Source organism: Scyliorhinus torazame, chromosome 3 (genome assembly GCF_047496885.1).
Source record: "Scyliorhinus torazame isolate Kashiwa2021f chromosome 3, sScyTor2.1, whole genome shotgun sequence".
In the NCBI taxonomy this organism is placed as follows: domain Eukaryota; kingdom Metazoa; phylum Chordata; class Chondrichthyes; order Carcharhiniformes; family Scyliorhinidae; genus Scyliorhinus; species Scyliorhinus torazame.
In genome coordinates, this window is record NC_092709.1 from 297,692,400 (window position 1) to 297,716,239 (window position 23,840).

The 23,840-nt window shown below is 45.5% G+C and overlaps 1 protein-coding gene across 3 annotated transcripts in view; it reads left to right on the forward strand.

Annotated features, from left to right (window-relative positions):
* dym (dymeclin) overlaps positions 1-23,840 on the forward strand; it is a 782,339-nt gene that overhangs the window by 153,378 nt on the left and 605,121 nt on the right. For all 3 annotated transcript variants that reach the window (XM_072497436.1, XM_072497434.1, XM_072497435.1), the window contains exon 8: positions 22,720-22,845. In XM_072497436.1, coding sequence (XP_072353537.1) covers positions 22,720-22,845 — 126 coding nt within the window. The remainder of the gene's footprint in view (positions 1-22,719; positions 22,846-23,840) is intronic.

Sequence of the window (23,840 nt, forward strand, 5' to 3'; positions counted from 1 at the left end):
CAAACTGTTGGAGAAGATACTGAGGGATAGGATCTATTCACATTTGGAAGAAAATAGACTTATCAGTGAAATGCAGCATGGTTTTGTGCAGGGAAGGTCATGTCTTACAAACCTAATAGAATTCTTTGAGGAAGTGACAAAGTTAATCGATGAGGGAAGGGCTGTAGATGTCATATACATGGACTTCAGTAAGGCGTTTAATAAAGTTTCCCATGGCAGGTTGATGGAAAAAGTGAAGTCGTATGGGGTTCAGTGTGTACTAGCTAGATGGATAAAGAACTGGCTGGCTACTGGTGTTCCACAGGAATCCGTGCTCAGACCACTGTTGTTTGTGATATACATAAATGATCTGGACGAAGGTATAGGTGGTCTGATTAGCAAGTTTGCAGATGATACTAAGATTGGTGGAGTTGCAGATAGCGAGGAGGACTGTCGGAGAATACAGCAAAATATAGATAGATTGGAGAGTTGGGCAGAGAAATGGCAGATGGAGTTCAATCCAGGCAAATGCGAGGTGATGCATTTTGGAAGATCTAATTCAAGAGCAAACTATAGGGTCAATGGAAGAGTCCTGGGGAAAATTGATGTACAGAGAGACCTGGGAGTTCAGGTCCATTGTACCCTGAAGGTGGTCAATAGAGTGGTCAAGAAGGCATACAGCATGCTTGCCTTCATCGGACAGGGTATTGAGTACAAGAGTTGGCAGATCATGTTACAGTTGTATAGGACTTTGGTTAGGCCACATTTGGAATACTGTGTGCAGTTCTGGTCGCTACATTACCAGAAGGATGTGGATGCTTTAGAGAGGGTGCAGAGGAGGTTCACTAGGATATTGCCTGGTATGGAGGGTGCTAGCTATGAAGAAAGGTTGAGTAGATTAGGATTGTTTTCGTTGGAAAGACGGAGGTTGAGGGGAGACCTGATTGAGGTCTACAAAATTATGAGAGGTATGATCAGGGTGGATAGCAACAAGCTTTTTCCAAGAGTGGGGGTGTCAATTACAAGGGGTCACGATTTCAAGGTGAGGGGGGGAAAGTTTAAGGGAGATGTGCGTGGAAAGTTTTTTACGCAGAGGGTGGTGGGTGCCTGGAACGCTTTGCCAGCGGAGGTGGTAGAGGCGGGCACGATAGCATCATTTAAGATGCACCTAGACAGATATATGAATGGGCGGGGAACAGAGGGAAGTAGATCCTTGGAAAATAGGTGACAGGTTTAGATAAAGTATCTGGATCGGCGCAGGCTGGGAGGGCCGAAGGGCCTGTTCCTGTGCTGTAATTTTCTTTGTTCTTTGTTCTTTGATGTTGGGATAGGGACCAGGGACTGTTGTCTGGAATGTGGCAGGGTGTGTTGTCATGAGTGGGATAGGGAATTTTGTTAGGAAGGTAATCAGGTAATGTGATTGGGAATTGGATTAGGGGAAGTTGCCAGGAATGGAATCAGGGAATGTTAGAAATGGGGTTGCACGATGGCACAATGATTAGTGCTGCTGCCTCACAGCGCCAGGGACCAGGGTTCAATTCCAGCCTCGGGTGACTGTATGGGTTTCCTCCTGGTGCACCGGTTTCCTTCCACAGTCTAAAGGTGTGCAGGTTAGGTGGATTGGTCATGCTAAATTGCCCCTTCGTGTCTAAAAGGTTAGGTTGCGGTGATATAGTGGGAACGTGGACCTCGGTAGGTTGCTCACTCCAATGGTTGGTGCAGACTCGATGGGCCGAATAGCCTCCTTCTGCACTGTCGGGCTTCTGTGATTCTATAAATCACGAAAGAAAGGCCGTACAAACTGTAAGTGTAGTAAATACTTACCCGACTGTACTCACGCAGTCAGCTGCTTCCACTTACCCTGCGTCATTTTTGAATCCTGACATCTCAGGAGCTCCAACCTGGCACTCATATTTCTCATTGCACTCTTGTGCTGTTTTCAATCTGCTGACAATCAGGTCTCCCTTGTAGCCTGCACTGCAGCTCTAGGTGCTGTTTGAGTATGTAACCGAAGGAATCTTTTTCATGTTTAATGCTTAACTTAAACAAAAAGGTTAACTGTGTCCGATTCCTGTAGTCTCCCCAAGAAAGATTATGCGAGTTAGTGGCCAAAAAGGTAATTTGTATATGGAGGCGGAAGTTGTGGGCATAGTTCTTAATTCTGTCTGATTCCACAAAAGAGAGGGGACAAACAGATGTGTATTTAAGACCGAGTGTGAAATATTGGATAGGATAACATGTGAGAGAGGAAATAATAAGGTGCTTGGAGTCCTTGAAAGTGGATAAATTGCGAGGTCTGGATGAAATATAACCCAGCTGCTACGAGAAGCAAGGGAAGAAATAGCTGAGGCTCTGATCATCCTCCATTTTCTGGCTACAGATGTGTGCCAACTGAGCTATCAAAGGAGATTACAGAAAGTACAAATAAACATGCATTATGTAGTGCTTTATCACAATTTTCCCAATTGTATTGTACTAATTCCTAAAATATTGCATTCTTTCAGAGTAAATGCATTCTGATGGATGACTCATTATCAGTACTGTTGCTCCTATTTCCATAGTAACTTGTAACCTGAAGTGCTGTACCAACACAGGAAAGCCACTTCTCTCTTTAAGCAGACATTTGTATCCTGTTTCTTATCAATGATTGTTTGATGCTTGGAGATGACTGCATCCCTTGCTTGATCTCTCAGTTAACCTTTTTCTCTAGTAATTGATCTTCAGGAAGGATAGCAGGATAGCCTTAAAGCCTGGTTCCTGCGAGCTTTTTAAAAACTTATTTATTTAGCATTACAGGGTACTCCATTGGCATCACTCAGTAATTTCATGATTGTTTCTTAAGGTTAACCTTTGGAGGGGGAACAATGAAAGCTCCTTGAATTTGAGCAATGTTTAAAGCATAGATGTTAGGAATATTAGACAGCAAGTTTGAAAGTTGCTGGGTAAAACTGGCGGCCTGTATTTTCTTTTGTAACACAGCTGTACCTAAGATTAACTTTCATCCTCCTGTTATTTTTACACTTCAAACAAAATTTTACTGTGAGCTACCTTAAAACTCTCCCGAAGAAGTCTAACAACACCAGGTTAAAGTCCAACAGGTTTGTTTCAACTCACTAGCCTTCGGAGCACTGCTCCTTCCTCGGGTGAATGAAAAGGTAGGTTCCAGAAATATATATATATATATATATATATATATATATAGACAAAGTCAAAGATGCAAGACGATGCTTTGAATGCGAGCATTTGCAGGTAATTAAGTCTTTACAGATCCAGAAAGAGGGGTAAGCCCAGGTTAAAGAGGTGTGAATTGTCTCAAGCCAGGACAGTTGGTAGGATTTCGCAAGCCCAGGCCAGATGGTGGGGGGTGAATGTAATGTGACATGAATCCGAGGTCCCGGTTGAGGCCGTATTCATGTATGTGGAACTTGGCTATAAGTTTCTGTTCGGCGATTTTGCTTTGTCGGGTGTCCTGAAGGCCGCCTCGGCTTACCCGGAGATCGGAGGCAGAATGCCCTTGACTGCTAAAGTGTTCCCCGACTGGAAGGGAACATTCCTGCCTGGTAATTGTCGTGCGCAGTCCGCTCAGCCGTGTTCGCAGCGTCTGCATGGTCTTGCCAATGAACTACGCTTCGGGACATCCTTTCCTGCATCGTATGAGGTAGAACACTTTGGCTGAATCCCACAAGTATGTACCGCGTACCTGGTGGGTAATGATCCCACGTGTAATGGTGGTACCCATGTCAATGATCTGGCACGTCTTGCAGAGATTGCCATGGCAGGGTTGTGTGGTGTCGTGGTCACTGTTCTGAAGGCTGGGTAGTTTGCTGCAAACAATGGTTTGAGGTTACGCAGTTGTTTGAAGGCAAGTAGTGGGGGTGTGGGGATGACCATGGCAAGATGTTCGTCTTCATCGATGACGTGTTGAAGGCTGCCAAGAAGATGTCGTAGTTACTCCAATCCGGGGAAGTACTGGACGACGAAGGGTATTCTGTCGGTTGTGTCCGTGTTTGCCTTCTGAGGAGGTCGGTGCGGTTTTTTGCTGGGGCGCATTGGAACTGTCGATCGATGAGTCGAGCGCCATATCCCGTACGTACGAGGGCATCTTTCAGTGTCTGTAGATGTCTGTTCCACTCCTCCTCGTCTCAGCAGATCCTGTCTATATGGAAGGCTTGTTCATAGGGGATGGCTTCTTTAATGTGTTTAGGGTGGAAGCTGGAGAAGTGGAGCATCGTGAGGTTATCCGTGGGTTTGCGGTAAAGCGAAGTGCTGAGGTGACCGTCCTTGATGGAGACGAGTGTGTCCAAGAATGCAACCGATTTTGGAGAGTAGTCCATGGTGAATCTGATGGTGGGATGGAACTTATTGATGTCATCGTGTAGCCGTTTCAGTGATTCTTCGCCATGGGTCCAAAGGGAAAAAATGTAATCGATGTATCTGGTGTATAACCTCGGTTGAAGGTCCTGTGCGGTGATGAGGTCTTGTTCAAACTTTTGCATGAAGTTGTTGGCAGATTGTTTCTCATCTATTTGGCATCCGCTCAGGGTGCAGCAGACCAGCTGCAAACACTGCCAAACAGATGAGACAACGATACTACGCCACCTATATGCAGGAAGCTTGAGAAACTCTGCATCACCACCAGCAGCAACCAAGCCTCCCCCAGTACCACAGTAGAAAACAAGAGAAATCTATTGTCAACTTGTTAGACTACACACTTCAACCAGACAAAATCGAAGTCCTCAGCAGAGGACTCTATTTCTGCACCACCACCAAAATGGACCCCATCACTCTCACGACAGACACGGAGGAATTCATCAGGCGAAGAAGGCTCCGGGAGTTCTTCTACAGACCACAAAAGGCCGACAGCGAACCCAATGAGACAACCAATGAACTGGAAAAGCAGACCGAGAGATCTACGGTGCGGCAACCAAAGAGGAAAGTCGAATTGGACCCCTCCGGAAGTCACTGCCCATGTATGCTCAAGCCGTCAGTAGATCTGGCGCGTCAATGCCAGATTCATCAGTCGCATTCACAAGACAGCCCCAAATGTCACCCAAGCACAACGCAACACCATCCGCGCTCTCAAGACCAACCGCAATATCGTCATCAAACCAGCAGACAAAGGAGGGGCCGCCGTCATACTGAACAGAACGGACTACTGCAAAGAAGTGGACCGACAACTCAACAACCAGGAACACTACAGACCGTTCCCGCAAATCCGACCAAGGAACACACCCACTAACGCAACAGACTGATCAAGACCTTGGATCCAGACCATCAGAGCACCCTACGTGCTCTCATCCCACGTACTCCCCACATTGGAGATCTCTACTGCCTCCTGAAAATACACAAGGCCAACACACCAGGCCGTCCTATCGTATCAGGCAATGGGACCCTGTGTGAGAACCTCTCTGGATAGATCGAGGGCATCTTGAAACCCAGCGTACAAGGAACGCCCAGCTTCTGTCGCGACATGACGGACTTCTTACAGAAACACAGCACCCATGGACCAGTTGAACCAGGAACATTCCTCGTCACAATGGACGTTTTGGCACTCTGCACCAGCATCCCCCATGACGACGGCATTGCTGCAACAGCCTCAGTACTCAACACCGACAACTGCCAATCTCCAGACACAATTCTGCAAATCATCCGCTTCATTCTGGATCACAACGTCTTCACCTTCGACAACAAGTACTTCATCCAGACACACGGAACAGCCATGGGGACCAAATTCGCACCTCAATATGTCAACATCTTCATGCACAAGTTTGAACAAGACCTCATCACCATACAGGACCTTCAATTAACATTATACATCAGATACATCGATGACATTTTTTTCCTTTGGACCCACGGCGAAGAATCACTGAGACGACTACACGATGACATCAATATGTTCCATCCCACCATCAGACTCATCATGCACTACTCTCCAAAATCGGTTGCATTTTTAGACACACTCAACTCCATCAAGGACGGTCACCTCAGCACTTCGCTTTACCGCAAGCCCACGGATAACCTCACGATGCTCCACTTCTCTAACTTCCACCTAAACACTTTAAAGAAGCCATCCCCTATGGACAAGCCCTCTGTATACACAGGATCTGCTCAGACGAGGAGGAGCGAAACAGACATCTACAGACGCTGAAAGATGCCCTTGTACGAACGGGATATGGCGCTCGACTCATCGATCGACAGTTCCAACGTGCCACAGCAAAAAACCGCACCGACCTCCTCAGAAGACAAACACGGGACACAACCGACAGAATACCCTTCGTCGTCCAGTACTTCCCCGGAGTGGAGAAATTACGACATCTTCGCAGCCTTCAACACGTCATCGATGAAGATGAACATCTTGCCAAGGTCATCCCCACACCCCCACTTCTTGCCTTCAAACAACTGCGCATCCTCAAACAAGCCATTGTTTGCAGCAAACTACCCAGCCTTCAGAACAGTGACCACGACACCACACAGCCCTGCCATGGCAATCTCTGCAAGACGTGCCAGATCATTGACATGGGTACCACCATTACATGTGAGAACACCACCCACCAGGTACGCGGTACATACTTGTGGGACTCTGCCAAAGTGGTCTACCTCGTACGCTGCAGGAAAGGATGTCCCGAAGTGTGGTACATTGGCGAGACCATGCAGATGCTGCGACAACTGATGAATGGACATCGCGTGACAATTGCCAGGCAGGAATGTTCCCTTACAGTCGGGGAACACTTCAGCAGTCAAGGACATTCAGCCTCTGATCTCTGGGTAAGCGTTCTCCAAGGTGGACTTCAGGGCACGCGACCATGCAGAATCGCTGAACAGAAACTTATAGCCAAGTACCGCACACATGAGTACAGCCTCAACCGGGACCTTGGATTCATGTCGCATTACATTCACCCCCCACCATCTGGCCTGGGTTTGCGAAATCCTACTAACTGTCCTGGCTTGAGACAATTCACACCTCTTTAACCTGGGGTTACCCCTCTCTCTGGATCTGTAAAGACTTAATTACCTGCAAATGCTCGCATTCAAAGCATCGTCTTGACTTTATCTATATAAAGCAGCACGGTAGCATTGTGCATAGCATAGCACGGTATATTGGGCAGCACGGTAGCATTGTGGATAGCACAATTGCTTCACAGCTCCAGGGTCCCAGGTTCGATTCCAGCTTGGGCCGCTGTCTGTGCGGAGTCTGCACATCCTCCCCCTGTGTGTGTGGGTTTCCTCCGGGTGCTCCGGTTTCCTCCCACAGTCCAAAGATATGCCGGTTAGGTGGATTGGCCATGATAAATTGCCCTTTGTGTCCAAAATTGCCCTTAGTGTCGGGTGGGGTTACTGGGTTATGGGGATAGGATGGAGGTGTTGACCTTGGGTGGGGTGCTCTTTCCAAGAGCCGGTGCAGACTCGATGGGTCGAATGGCCTCCTTCTGCACTGTAAATTCTATGAACTATATATATGTTTCTGGAACCTACCTCTTCATTCACCCGAGGAAAGAGTAGTGCTCCGAAAGCTAGTGATTTGAAACAAACCTGTTGGACATTAACCTGGTGTTGTAAGACTTTCATACTGTGCTCACCCCAGTCCACATTAAAACTCCAGTATTGCAATGTTCTCCTTAATGCTGCCTCCCCTCCCCATTTCTTTTTTTAACTAACTTTCCTGAACAAATTGTATCCTAGAATATTTAACACCCAGTTCTTCCCTTCTTTGAGCCAGATCTCTGTTAATGCCACAACATCCTATTTCCATGTGGCTATCGTGCTGCAACTCACAAACCTTATTTCCAACAGTCTGCGCATTCGTATGCATGCACAGTAACCCCGAATTGGACTTGGTTCATTTCCCCTTTACAGTGAACGTGCCCACACCGTATTATTTTATTTGAAAAAATATTTTTATGAAAGCATTCCCCCCCCCCCCCATTGCTGAGAGCTTAATTTTTCCCAAAGAAGTCGATAAACGGCTGCCACCTCCGAGCAAAGCCTAACATCAATCCCCTCAGGGCGAACTTAATCTTCTCGAGCCGGAGATACCCAGCCATGTCACTCATCCACACCCCCGACTTCGGGGGCTCCGAGTTCCTCCATGTCAATAAAATCAGTCTCCGGCGACCACGGAGGCAAAGGCCAAGACGTTGGCCTCTCTCGCACCCTGGACTTCCGGGTCTTCTGACACACCAAACATCACCACCTCTGGACTCGGAACCACCCTTATCTTCAATTCCTCCAACATGATGTAAGCAAATCCCTGCCAGAATCCCCTAAGCTTCAGACAAGCCCAAAACACATGGACATGATCCGCACACCGCCCACACCTATCCTCCACCCCTTCAAAAAACTTGTTCATCGACCACAGTCATATATGCCCTGTGAATCACCTTAAATTGTATCAGGCTAAGCCTGGCACACGACGAGGATGCATTGACTCTCCTCAGGGCATCCTCCCACAACCCAGCCACCAGCTCCCCATCCAGCTCTTCCTCCCACTTTCGCTTCACCTCCCCATTCCATCAGCTCCTTTATAAATCTCCGATACGTTCCCCTCCCCCAAGCCGGTGATTACCACAGATCGGTGCCCACACCGAGCCCCCTCCTGCCCCATGTGCTGCCTCCACTGTCCCCACACCCTCACGGCAACCACTACTACTGGGCTTGTGGAGTACCTGGCTGGCGAGAAAGGCAGAGGCGCTGTTAACAGTGCCCCATAACTCGTGTTCCTGCATGAGGCCGCCTCCATCTGCTCCCATACCGACCCCTTCCCCACTACCCATTTTCTACCATTGCTATGAAATAATTTATAAAGTTTGGAAGGGCCAGGGCCAGGCCCCCCCCCGTACCGTACTATGTTCTGCTCTAGTACGGGTTGTTTTTTCCAATATCCTATGCACCTTGATATTCCTTTCTAGTACTACCACCTGGTTAGTATAAACTCTCCCCAATAACACTGGCAAATTGCCCCACAAGGACAACCTACCTGGCCTGTACAGGCTCCATCACCCCAGAATTGGTCCCAATGTCCCAGGAAGCTAAAGTCCTCTCTCCTGTACCATCTTTCCAACCCCACATTCATCTGCTTTATCTTCCTATTTCTATCCTCACATGTGCTTCATACCAGGAGTAATAAAGAGATGACAATTTTGAAATCCTGCTTGCGAATTTCCTACTTGGCTCCCTAAATTTAGACTGCAGGACAACATCCTTTTTTCTTCCTATGACATTTGTAACTATGTGGATCATGCATATTGGTGCTCACCCTCCTCTCTCAGGGTAACCGTTCAGTGACATCTTTGACCCTGACACCAAGGGAGGCGCAACATACCATCCTGAATTAACTTCTGCAGCCAGAGAAATAGATTTCTGGTCCCCGAAATGTAAAATCTCCAACCACTCTTGGTCTCTGTCTTGTTTGTGCGTTCCTGGACAGCTGATCAACTGTGGTGTCATGGACCTGTTTCACTCTGCACTCTCCAGATGAACCATCATCCTCCCCAGTATTTCAGTACTGAATAATGCTGGATGGAGAATGAGATGCCCTCTGGGGATTCCACTACCGCCAGTTCCTTTGTAAATGCCTGCCGGTCACCCACTCCCTCTCTCGCTGCCAAAACTTAAGCTGCAGGGTGTGCGCATCCAAAAATGTGCTTTCCACATAAGTCCCAACATCATGGGTGTATCGCAGTGATGTCAGTGATATCCAACGTGGAGCTCAAGCTGCTGCAACTGATGACACTTGCTGCACAAATGGCTATCCAGGACACAGGATGTTGTGTTATGTAATTTGGAATAACACAAGCTGCCACTTGATGCAGTTTTGATTAAAAGATCCTCCAGACTTTGAAGGGAGCTCAATGTGTTTTATTGAACTATTAGCACAGTTCTCAATGAGTTCGACTCTCTGCTAATCTAAATGTAGTAACTCAGTCTAACTGAACCAGCCTTGCTCTAAGCCACGTGCTGGGGTGTGATGCTGAGGATACAGCCTGTCTCACTCTGTAGATGTTGGTTTGTGGAAAGAGGCGGGGTGTGAGTGCCTCATCCCTTTTATAGTGAGATACCACCTCTGAGTGTCCTGACTGCTCATTGGTCGTGTCCTATTCTATGTGTTCATTAGCTGCATGTTTGCATATCATGACATCACCCCTTTTTTTATGTTTTGTTGGTGTATGTGAATGTATTTACACGTGAATGAGTCTGTCTAGCATGACTGACGGAGGACACCAGAACAGGGCAAACAAAACAAATGTTCACAAGTCCAGTCTCTGAGGCTTGCATCTGATCCTGGTCGACCTCCGGAGAGGTGGCGGGATGGAAGCCTGACTGGTGGCCTCATGGTACGAGGTATCAGAAGGTGGCAATTCAACATAAGGAAATGGAGGAGAAAGTGGTTGCGGCAGGCAACTTTGCGCAGTGCCCGTCGATTCCTTCGCACGGTGGAGCCATCAGCCATACGTACAACATAAGAGCGCGACGTGGCCTGTCGAACAACGAAAGCCGGGTCAGACCACCCACCATCCTGTATCTTGATCCTGACCGTGTCTGCCGGGGATAGCACGGCCAGATCGGTGGCATGGGCATCATAGCCCTGTTTTTGACAGTCTCTGAGCTGCTGCACCTTCTGAGGCACCGGGAGGTGATCCAGGTTGGGCAGGTGTATGGCTGAAAGCGTCGTCCACAGGTCCCTGTTCATCAGGAGCTGAGCTGGCGACATGCCAGTGGGCAATGGAGTCGCCCTGCACGCGAGCAACTGCAGATGAGCTGTTTCACAATGTGCTCTCCTTTCTCGACTTTTCCATTGGACTGCGATAGTGCGGACTGGAGGTGACATGTTGGAAATTGTATGAGCTGGCAAACGTGGACCATTCTCGACTGTTAAAGCACGGGACATTGTCGCTCATGGCGGTGATAGGGATGCCATTCTTGAGGACGTCTCCTTACAGGCTTTGATGACGGTCCGAGAGGTGAGGTCCGGGAGCTTCAGCACCTCAGGGTAATTCGAGAAATAGTCGATTATCAATACGTAGTTGCGACCATTTGCATGAAAGAGGTCGATGTCAACCTTGGACCACGGAGAGGTCGCTATGTCATGCTGTTGGAGTGTCTCCTTGCTACGCGCTGGCTGGAACCGTTGACAGGTAGCACAGTTCAGGACCATGTTCATGATGTCCTGTCTGATGCTGGGCCAGTAGACAGCTTGCCGGGCTCTGCGTCTGCACTTCCCGAAGCCCAGGTGTCCCTCATGAATCTGGCGCAGCACCAAGCTCTGGAGACTGAGCGGAATGACAATCCTGACCAGCTTGAGGAGGATACCATCAATCACCGTTAGGTTGTTATGGGCCAGGGTTTAGAGAACCCCAAAGTGTATCATGGAGTTCACCTGACCCACAACTTTTACCAGATTGTGGTATGGGGAGCACATGGCCCACTCTACAGGTGTGGTACAGCAGAAATGGAAAAGTAATTTTTAAAGCAAAACAATGTTTATTCTATGAACTCAAGTTAACCTTTTTAAAACATACAGTGAACATCTTAGCAACCATCAATTCAAATACAACCCCCAAAGAATACAACACGAAGTAATCCTTAATAACCTCCCAAACAACATCCAGAAGACAGAAGAAACACCTTTCAACAGAAGGTTTACATTCACTACTGAAAACATTTATAATTCTGAATTCACCAAATGATCAAGAGATAGTCTTTTCGTAGCAGAGAGATCAACAGTACAGCTGCTCTGTCTGGCTTCAGCTCCCACACTGAAAACGAAACTAAAACACACCCTGCAGCAAACAACCTAAAACGAAAGTAAAAAGCTGACCGACAGCCCAGCTCCACCCACACTCTGACATCACTGATAAACCCCCATTTCTTAAAGGTACATTTCTTAAGCACCCATTTCTTAAAGGTACTCTCACATGACACCTCCCGCCAAGAAACCTCCCCCCCCCCCCCATCAACTTCAAGATGGTTTCATTTTTCACCTTTTAACTATCCTTTAAGAAATGCACACAGTAAATATACTTTTTTGTTTCAAAAAACAACACACGCAAACAGGTATAATAGTATAGTAGATTTTTTTTCCCGTTCTTCTTCCAACAGAAATCTTTCTCGATAGACAGTCTCTTTGAACAAGAAGGTCTACGATCCATCCATTTCTCTACGCCTCGGCATTTCTCTTTAAAGTCAGATACTTTAGTTCAATCTGGTCACAGAGTCCCTTGTAATTCTCCAACACAGGAGCATTGGTTCTCCCAGCTTCCAGGCAGTCAAATGCCTGTTGAAAGTCCGCTGTCCACTGAAATTTTCGATGTCCCTTCAACAAGTCCATCAGTGGAGCAACCACGGTACAAAACTTTTGCACAAATGTTCGATCAAATCCACTCAAGCCAAGAACTCTCATTATTTCCCTTTGTCTCGAAGGGAATAACCGTTAGTTTCATATCCCGTGTGACCATTCAACCTTGTCCTATTGTATGACCAAGGAAAGTGATTTGGGCTTTTCCAAATTCACTTTTGGCTAGGTTTATCGCCAAACCCGCCTCCTGAAGTCAATTGAATAACTCCATCAGATGTTTCAAATGTTCTGTCCATGTCTGGCTGAAAATTACCAGATCGTCAAATATATACCGCACAATTGGGTAATCCCGAAACAACGTTGTCAGTTAACCGTTGAAATGTGGCTGGGGCGTTTTTCATGCCAAATGGCATAACTTTGAATTGGTATATACCATCTGGAGTCGCAAAAGCTGAAATCTCCTTCGCCCTTTCGGATAAAGGTACCTGCCAGTAATCGTTAAGTAAATCCAGTTTGGAAATAAAAGCTGATTGTCCCACTTTCTCAATGCAATCCTCCAAACGTGGGATAGGATAAGAGTCCGTTCTTGTAACTGCATTCACCTTTCTATAGTCCACACACAACCGTTGGGGACCGTCTGGTTTAGGTACCTTCACTATGGGTGAGCTCCATTGGCTGCAACCCACTTCAATTATGCCATTTGTAAGCATAATCACTATCTCCCTGTTAACCTGTGCCAATTTTAAAGGGTTAAATCTATATGGATGTTGTTTGATCGGAATAGCTTTTCCCACATCCACATCATGTATAGCCATTTTAGTACTTCCCAATTTATCTCTACAAACTTGTCCACGTGATATCAATAACTCTTTCAGGTCAGTCCGTTTTTCCTCTGGAAGGTAACTCAACAACTTATCCCAAATTGTAAGAACATCCTCATTTTCCAATTTAATTTGAAGTATGTCAAATTCACTGTCATCTGGATTTGGTTCGTCACTTTGAGTTGGAATCATTAAAACCTCCTTTTTCTCTCCTTCCCTTTCAAAGTAGCTTTTAAGCATATTCACATGACACACTCGGTGAGTTTTCCTTCTATCTGGCGTTTTTGCCACATAATTCACCTCACTTAATTTCCTTTCAATCTGATAAGGTCTACAAAATCTAGCTTTTAAAGGTTCACCTACCACTGGTAACACAAACTTTATCTCCAATGGCAACACTACGAACTTTGGATTTCTTGTCCGCTACCCGTTTCATCACATTTTGTGCAACTTTTAAATGTTGTCTAGCCAATTCACCTGCTCTATTTAATCGTTCCCTAAAATTTGACATGTAATTCAATAATGTAATTTCTGATACTCACTAATTTTTCCTTAATCAATTTAAGTGGACCTCTTACCTCATGACCAAAAATTAGTTCAAAAGGACTAAATTTACTTGATTCATTAGGTGCATCCCTAATTGCAAACAGTACGAATGGAATTCCTTTATCCCAATCCTCTGGATAATCGTGACAATAAGCCCTCAACATTGTCTTTAATGTCTGATGCCACCTTTCTAACGCTCCCTGCGATTCTGGATGGTACAGTTGATTTAAATTGTTTTATTCCTCAGCTATCAATAACTTCTTTGAATAACCTTGAGGTAAAATTTGATCCTTGATCCGATTGTATTTCTGTGGGTAGTCCATATCTGGTAAAGAATTTAAGTAACTCATCCATAATCTTTTTAGCTGCAATATTACATACTGGAATGACCTCTGGAAACCTAGTAGACACATCCATTATCGTCAAAAGATATTGATTTCCACTTTTCATTTTAGGAAGCGGTCCGACGCAATCAATTAGGACCCTTGTAAAAGGTTCCTCAAATGCTGGAATGGGTATTAAGGGTGCTGGTTTTATCACTGCTTGAGGTTTCGCTATCACTTGACATGTGTGACATGATTGACAAAATGTAACTACATCTTTATGTAGTCAAGGCCAAAAAAATGTTTCTGGATTTTAGCTTGAGTTTTCCTTATTCCCAAATGACCTCCCACTGGAGGGCAGCACGGTAGCATTGTGGATAGCACAATTGTTTCACAGCTCCAGGGTCCCAGGTTCGATTCCACCTTGGGTCACTATCTGTGCGGAGTCTGCACATCCTCCCCGTGTGTGTGTGGGTTTCCTCCGGGTGCTCTGGTTTCCTCCCACAGTCCAAAGATGTGCAGGTTAGGTGGATTGGCCATGATAAATTGCCCTTTGTGCCCAAAATTGCCCTTAGTGTTGGGTGGGTTTACTGGGTTATAGGGATAGAGTGGAGGTGTTTACCTTGGGTAGGGTGCTCTTTCCAAGAGCCGGTGCAGACTCGATGAGCCGAATGGCCTCCTTCTGCACTGTAAATTCTATGATAATCTATGGTACCTCATGTGCAACTCGCAACACCTCCTTTCTATACCCTACCGGCAATGCTACTTGATGAACTTCTGCCCACTTTTTACCCGCCTGCATATATAAAGGTCTCAATTTTCTATTCAAGACATCACTTTTACGGTAATAACACTCTGATATACACTCAGATTCCTCTTCCGCGAATGCTTTCTGATACATCCGTTTTATTTCTATATCTTTCTGTTGTAACTCCGCCAATTTTGCTGAACTAAAAATATCTGCCTCATACTCCATCTATTCTTGTTCTTTTTCAACCATCTGATCAAAAATCGTTTCTGATAATTGCACTTCAACTTCATCTTCACTCTTTGATTTCTCCTCTTGTCTTAGAATATACTCCTCTTGGGCAGCACGGTAGCATTGTGGGTAGCATAATTGCTTCACAGCTCCAGGGTCCCAGGTTCGATTCCGGCTTGGGTCACTGTCTGTGCGGAGTCTGCACATCCTCCCCGTGTGTGCGTGGGTTTCCTCCGGGTGCTCCGGTTTCCTCCCACAGTCCAAAGATGTGCAGGTTAGGTGGATTGGCCATAATAAATTGCCCTTAGTGTCCAAAATTGCCCTTCGTGTTGGGTGGGGTTACTGGTTATGGGGATAGGGTGGAGGTGTTGACATTGGATAGGGTGCTCTTTCCAAGAGCCGGTGCAGATTCGATGGGCCGAATGGCCTCCTTCTGCACTGTAAATTCTATGATAAATTAACCTGTGACTTTGCGACCTTGTTACGACACAATCCGGAAAAGTCCCAGAATATTTGTCCTTCCATGGCTTATCCACTGGCTTATCAACTACAATATCATCACTCCCACCTGCGATCCAACTATATCATTACCCAAGATAAACTGTATTCTTGGACAAGGTAGTTTCTTTATTACTCCTACTACCACTTCACCACTCTTCACTTGACTTTCCAACCTTACCTTACAAATGGAACACTACTCTCACCCTGAATTCCACATATTACCACCTTTTCTGGCAACATTCTTCCCAAACTACATAAGTCCTCATCTCTTACCATTAAAGATTGATTAGCGCCCGTATCTCTTAAAATTGTGACTTCTTTACCTGCTCCTCCTGATACACATGAGTAAACTTTACCCACACAAGCAAATTCTTTAAGAGATCTGGCACCTTCTTATCAATCACCTCTTGATCAGGCTGTACAATCTTTTGCACCTCCTTCGCTTCACTTGGGCTTTTTTTGACCACTTTAACAAACCCCACTGTCTTATCCTGTTTTACCACATCAGCCTTCCCAGTGCTTTTCTTCAACCACCAACACTGTGTCTTTACATGGCCTAGTTTATTACAGTGAAAACATTTGAAACTTTTCATGTCTCTTCCACCCTCCTGGATTTCTTTTTTAGTCTGAGGTACACTCTCCTTATTATCTACCATCATATCACCTTTACCTTTACCACTTGAGTATTTCTCATGTCCCCAATTTCTATCCCTCACAGGCTGAAACTGATGTCGGAAACCAATCTTTGATTTATGAACTAATTCATAATCATCTGCCATTCCTGCTGCTAATCTCGCAGTTTCAATCCTCTGTTCTTCCACATTAGTTCTCACTACATCGGGAATTGAACTTTTAAACTCCTCCAAAAGTATAATTTCTCTGAGAGCTTCATACGTTTGGTATATTTTCAAAGCCCTTCTCCACCTATCAAAGTTACTCTGTTTGACCTTTTCAAACTCCATGTATGTTTGATCAAATTCTTTCCTTAAATTTCTAAACCTTTGTCTGTTGGCTTCAGGCACTAGTTCATATGCACCTAAGATGGATCTTTTTCACCTCCTCGTACGTCTCTGATACCTCCTCCGGTAGTGATGCAAACACTTCACTAGCCCAACCTACCAGCTTTGTTTGAATCAGTAATACCCACATGTCCTGTGGCCATTTCATTTGTTTAGCTACCTTCTCAAATGAAATGAAAAAGGCTTCCACTTCCTTCTCGTCAAACCTTGGCAATGCTTGGACATATTTAAATAGATTCCCACCAAGCCTTCGACTTTGACACTCTTTCTCACTATCCTCATCACTATCATCCAACTGTACGTTTCCCTTTACGCCTGCCAATTTTAACTGACTCATGTTTCATGGCCATTTTCTGAAGTTCAAACTCTCTCTCTTTATCTTTTTCCCTGATCTGTATCTCCCTCTCTCTTTTTCCTCTCTATCTCTTTCGTATTCAAGCTGCTTTAATTCTTTCTCATGTTCCATTTGTTTAATTTACAACTGAATTTTTGCCATTTCCAATGAGTCAAACTCTATCTGAGGCAACTTTAAATGCTTAGCCACCGCCATAATTACCTCATCTTTTCACATTTTGTCAGGTAATGTTAACCGCAATGTTTTTGCCAAATCTAACAGACTGCTTTTAGCCTCTGTCCGTATGGTGACCGTCTCCACCCCCAAAAACATCTGAGCCTCTGAAAGAGCCATTGTCCACAACACATTCCCTAATTAAACTAATATACCACACCTGAAAAGCAACCACAATATGCTCACCCCTCACTGTCTTTAGGTTCACTAAGCCAATCCAATAGATAGACTTTTACTCCTCTCGAGCCCCCAATTTGTTATGGGCCAGCGTTTAGAGAACCCCAAAGTTTATCATGGCGTTCACCTGACCCACAACTTTTACTAGATTGTGGTATGGGGAGCACACGGCCCACTCTACAGGTCTGGTACAGCAGAAATGGAAAAGTAATTTTTAAAGCAAAACAATGTTTATTCTATGAACTCAAGTTAACCTTTTTGAAACATACAGTGAACATCTGAGCAACCATCAATTCAAATACAACCCCCAAAGAATATAACACTGAGTAATCCTTAATAACTTACCAAACAACATCCAGAAGACAGAAGAAACCCCTTTCAACAGAAGCACATTAGGTTTACATTCACTACTGAAAACATTTATAATTTTGAATTCACCAAATGATCAAGAGATAGTTTTTTCATGACAGGGAGATCAACAGTACAGCTGCTCTGCTTGGCTTCAGCTCCCACACTGAAAACGAAACTAAAACACACCCTGCAGCAAACAGCCTAAAACGAAAGTAAAAAGCTGACAGACAGCCCAGCTCCACCCACACTCTGACATCACTGATAAACCCCCATTTCTTACTTAAAGATATATTTCTTAAGCACCCATTTCTGAAAGGTACCCTCATATGACAAGGTCATCCTTCACATTGTAAAATTGTGGGCACTGCCCTTTCTGCCAGCCATTGGTGAGGTTGTGGATGACACGCTGCAAGAGGGGGTCTTTGGCTGTCTCATCACGGATGAGAACTAACTTCTCATCTGTCGCCGGGAGAGTGCTAGCACACAGCTGCACCAGCAGTTCGATGTGCTGGATGATCTCCAGCGGCTCACTGGGCGAGGTGACGGAGCGGGACAATGCATCAGCGATGATGAGCTCCTTGCCAGGTGTGTACACCAAGTTGAAGTCATCCCTCCTACGTTTAAGCAGGATTCTCTGCAACCGAGGCGTCATGTCGTTCAGGTCCTTGCGGATGATGTGGACCAGAGGCCTATCATCCGTCTCGACAGTGAATGTTGGCAGGCCGTAGACATAATCATGAAATTTGAGGATGCCGGTGAGAAGACCCAAGCACTCCTTCTCAATCTGAGCATATCTGATTTCAGTGGGCATCATCGCCCTTGATGCGTAGGCTACTGGTGCCCAGGATGATGTGTCATCTCGTTGAAGCAACGCCGCACTGATGCCATCCTGACTTGCATCTGTGGATATCTTTGTCTCCCGGTCCGGGTCGAAGAATGCCAGGACTGGTGCAGTGGTGAGCTTGGCTTTCAGCCCCAGCCACCCTGTCTGGTGTGCCACCTTCCACTCAAAGGCAGTTGACTTTTTCACCAGGTTGCGTAGGACCGTGGTGTGTGTGGCCATGTTTGGAATCATAGAATTTGCAGTGCAGAAGGAGGCCATTCGGCCCATTGAGTCTGCACCGGCACTTTGAAAGAGCACCCTACCCAAGCCCACACCTCCACCCTATCCCCATAACCCAGTAACCCCACCCAACACTAAGGGCAATTTTGGACACTAAGGGCAATTTAGCACGGCCAATCCACCTAACCTGCACACCTTTGGACTGTGGGAGGAAACCGGAGCACCCGTAGGAAACCCACGCACACACGGGGAGAACGTGCAGACTCCGCACAGACAGTGACCCAAGCCGGGAATCAAACCTGGGACCCTGGAGCTGTGAAGCAGTTGTGCTAACCAACATGCTACCGTGCTGCCCTGGAATGAACTTGCCCAGAAAATTGACCATACCCAAGAAGCACGGCACCGGCTTTTTGTCCTCGGGGACCTTCATCGCCTCGATGGCCTTGATTTTGTCTGTGTCCGGGCGCACACCATGCTGTGAGATCTGGTCGCCTAGGAACTTGAGCGTCGATGTGCCAAAACAACATTTGGACTGTTTAACTTTAGGCCGTTGGCATGTACACGGCGGAATACCTTCTGGAGGCGGGACACATGTTCTTCAGGGGTCATGGACCATATGATGATGTCGTCCACGTGCACACAAACCCCTTCAATGCCTTCCATCATCTGCTCCATGATGCAATGGAATATCTCCAATGCCGAGATGATGCCAAAAGGCATGCGATTGTTGCGATTGTAGCAGTATCTGCCAAAAGGCGTGTTGAAAGTGCAGAGCTTTCTGCTGGACTCTTCCAGCTGGATTTGCCAAAATCCCTCCTGACTTGTGGTGCAGATCTGCACAGGGCTGCATCGTGGCCTGGCTTCCCGCCGTTTAAACAGCATCTGCCTCTTGTTTCTTTAAATGGGCGGTGCCCCAGTTCGAACACGTCATGACACCGGCGTCCTGACGCTCCGTGCGTCGTTGCACATGCGCAGTGCGGTTCTCCGACGTCTGCACCTGTGCAGTGCGGGTTTCGGCCGCTTCGTTATCTCGTTCGCATCGCGCATGCGTGGGCCCCGGGAAGAGCACGCGAAATGACCGCCTTCGTCAATGTTGAGGTGCTGCATCCAGGAGATGGCCTGCACACTCTCCGCCTCGTGGGAGGCTAGTTTATAATTTTCTGCCGTTTTGTATTGGGAATAGCGATTTTCAGCGTGCTCATGTGACTGGCAGGGTCATATGCTTGATCTTCAGTAACTGCTCTCTCAGAGGATCAGAGTGAACTCCAAAAACGATTTGGTGTCTGATCATGGAGTCAGTGTTATCACCGAAGTTGCAGGATTGCGCTAGCAGTCTAAGGTTAGTTAAATATGAGTTGAAGGATTCGTCTTTACCTTGCTTGAATATGTAGCGCTCGAAGATTTTGTTGGTGTCCACCTCACAGTGGCTGTCAAACTTGTCCAGGATGGTCTGAAACTTTGTCTTGTCCTGGTCTTCTGCGAAGTGAAAGGAGTTGAATATTTCCAAGGCGTGATCACCCACTGTGGTGAGGAAGAGAGCTATCTTCCGTGCATCAGACGCACCATTGAGGTCTGATGCTTCGGCGTAAAGCTGAAATTTCTGCTTGAATGTCCGCCAGTTGGCACTGAGATTGCCGGAGGTCCTGAGCCGGTGAGGAGCCAGAATCTTTTCCATTGTGCCGGTATACATTCGCTGGTCGTCATGGACCTTGCTGAGTTGATCTAACTAGATTGAACAGACTCCTGGTATCATGTTGTGTTATGTAATTTGGAATAACACAAGCTGCCACTTTAAAAAAACAAATAGTTTTATTCTCCTTTTTCACATTTTCTCCCAAATTTACATCCACAAACAATAAACAATCAGTAACAAATATGTCACCTCATATCAATAACAACGATCCCATCCTCCCACCAAACCCCAAACGTTAGCCCGCATGTTCACACAAACAAATGACGAAAAGGAATTAGGGATCACCCATAGTCGCCATTAACACACACAGCCCCCCTCCCCTAATCCTCCCACCAACACGCCCCAACTAATGTTCGATGTTATCCAGTTCTTGAAAGTGATAATGAATAATGTCCATGAATTGTAGAACCCCTCCATCCTTCCCCTCAGTTCAAACGTAACCTTCTCAAGAGTCAAGAATTCCAACAGGTCTCCCTGCTACGCCAGTGCACAGGGTGAAGAGGTTCCTCTCCAGCCTATCAGGATCCGCCTTCGGGCGATCAACGAGACGAAGGCTGCAACATCTGGCTCCGCATCCGTTTCCAACGCTGGCTGGTCCGACACCTCGAATATGGCCACCCGGGGGCCCGGGTCCAGTTTCACGTGCACCACTTTCGAAATTACCCAGAAGCCTCCGTCTAGTAATCCTCTAGCTTTGGACAGGACCAAAACATATGAATGTGATTAGCGAGGCCCCCCCCGCAACGTTCACACACATCTTCTACTCCTTCAAAGAATTGGCTCATCCTCGCCCTCGTGAGGTGTGCTCTGTATACCACCTTCAGCTGTATGAGCCCCAACCTCGCTTGAGGCATTCACTCTCCGGAGCACCTCACACCAGAACCCCTCCTCCATGTCCTCTCCCAACTCTTCCTCCCACATTGCTTTGATCCCTTCCAGTGGTGCCTTCTCCTCGTCCAAAATAGCTCCATAAACCGCTGTTACTATCCCCTTCTCCAGTCCCCCTGTTGTCAGCACCTCCTCCAGCAATGTGGAGGCCGGCTCCACCGGGAAGCTCTGTATCTCCTTTCTGGCAAAATCTCCAACCTGCATGTATCTAAACATTTCTCCCTGCTCCAGCCCATACTTCGCTTCCTGCTCCTTCAATCCTGCAAACCGACCCCTAAGAAATAAATCTTTTAGTGTCTTAATTCCCTTCTCCTCCCATTTCGGAAATTTCCATCCCACCTCCCTGGCTCAAATCTGTGGTTACAAGCTGCCACTTGATGCAGTTTTGAGTAAAAGATGCTCCAGACTTTGAAGTGAGTTCAATGTGTTTTATTGAACTATTAGCACAGTTCTCAGTGTGTTCGACTCTCTGCTAATCTAAATGTAGTAACTCAGTCTAACTGAACCAGCCTTGCTCTAAGCCACGTGCTGGGGTGTGATGCTGAGGATACACCCTGTCTCACTCTGTAGATGTTGGTCTGTGGAAAGAGGTGGGGTGTGAGTGCCTCATCCCTTTTATAGTGAGATACCACCCCCGAGTGTCCTGACTGCTCATTGGTCGTGTTCTATTCTGCGTGTTCATTAGCTGCATGTTTGCATATCATGACTCAGGAAGCATCCTGGAATGACAGAAGTATTTAATAAATAATTTACATCACTCTTTAAGGTGAAGAATAGCGGCATGGTAATTCTGAAATCCTTGAGAGAGATGAGATGAATCATAGAAATTTATGACATTGAAGGATGCCATTTGACCCATCACGTCTGTGCAAACCGACAAGTAGCCATTTAGTCTAATCCTACTTTCTACTTCTTGGTCCACAGCCCTGTAGGTTATGGCATTTCAAGTGCATATCCAAGTACTTTTTGAATGTTACAAGAGTTTTTGCCATTCTAGGCAATAATAGTTCACGTGAAAATATTGGCTATGTTTGTTAAGCTAAATGAAGGCAAAGTGGAGCCCGGAAAGATACATTGTGCACAATACTGTTATATTAAATATATATATATTTTTAATGTATTTAAGTTTTATCCTGTCCTCACCTGACATCCACATAAGTTTTAGCAGAGGTCACTGAAGTGATCGGATTGCTATCTCGGCTAATTTTCCTTGTGCATGCTGTAGAGAAGTGAATCTCCCTTGCTACAGTTCTTGCTGAAACTAGCAAATTCTGCACAGAGTGGATCATGGTTTGGCGATTCCTGGTCTGAATAATTCTGCTGCTACTCACTACCTTATTCAGTTGAGCAATTGAAGAGCTATCAGTTAAATATTGAATGCACTTTTGATAGTTTATGTAAATTAAATTTACTTACACTGGGCTACTGCAAGACATATGTTTAGGAAATATAATGTTTAGGAAATATAATTACAATTGCCAGCATATTGATTCTAAACTCTTTTGATTTTATTTTGCAGAGATATTACATATAGCATTCTTCTTGAATCTGTGACTACGCTTTTAGTTCTGCTGTCGTACCAGCTATTCCAGAAGGAAATTATTCGAGAGAGTTTAATATACAAATATTTGATGCAAGGATCATGGTATGTCAGTTTCACTTAAATGTCATGTGATTTGATTCTCTGAAACATTGCATATGTGTACAGCAAGGCAGCATGCATACCTTGAAGTGAATATTAATCTGTTAGAGAAGGTCAGAGAATAGTGATCCCGAGTACAGCAGAACTTAATCACTGTGCTGAATGGCTGTTAAATCTATCCTATAGGATGGAGCTTATCTATTTGAGTAAAATTGTCAAAGGAGCAAGGGTAGAGAAATGAACAGGATTGCAAACAAGAATAGTTATAAAAATACTTTCTCTGCTCGTTGGTTTGGTAACGAGGGCTTGAACTTGCTAAATAGTATTAAAAACATACAGTAAGGCAAGATAATTTTTTTCATGAAAAGTGTAAGATGTGGAATACATTACTACAGGTGATTATTGAAGTTGAATTACCTCTGGTATTGAGGAAGAAATTAGATTTGAATGACAAAAATATTAAAGGAGATGAGGAAAGTTTTTTAAAAAGAAAATGTTATGCACTTTGGATTAAATGTCATTCTTCCACTTTGCAGTTTTCTCATACTGTTGGTTTTTGATCACAGAATGCTGGATATTTTTCAAGTAAATGTTACTTTCTGTAGAAAATTTATTCTGCAACCTCTTTTGTTTAATTTTATGGCGCAACCAAGTCAGTTTTTTGTTTGGTCCTTTCTGTAGTATAGATGCTAATCCATTATCTGGTTTTCTGTACAATATATTTGCCAATAGATGGTGCTAGACACTACATGAGCTATCGGTTTCCTCATAGAAATTGAATACCAGTGTGATCAGTATTTCTTCAGGAGGCAGTTTAAAGGTAATGGCACTGGACTAGTAATCCAGAGGCCAGGCCAATGCCCTGGGGAACTGGGTTCAAATCCCACCACTGCAAATAATGACATTTTCATTTAACTAATTAATCAAAAAAATCTGGAATTGAAAGCTTGTCTCAGTAAAGTGTCCATGAAACTATCACTGGTTGTTCATCAGGTTCA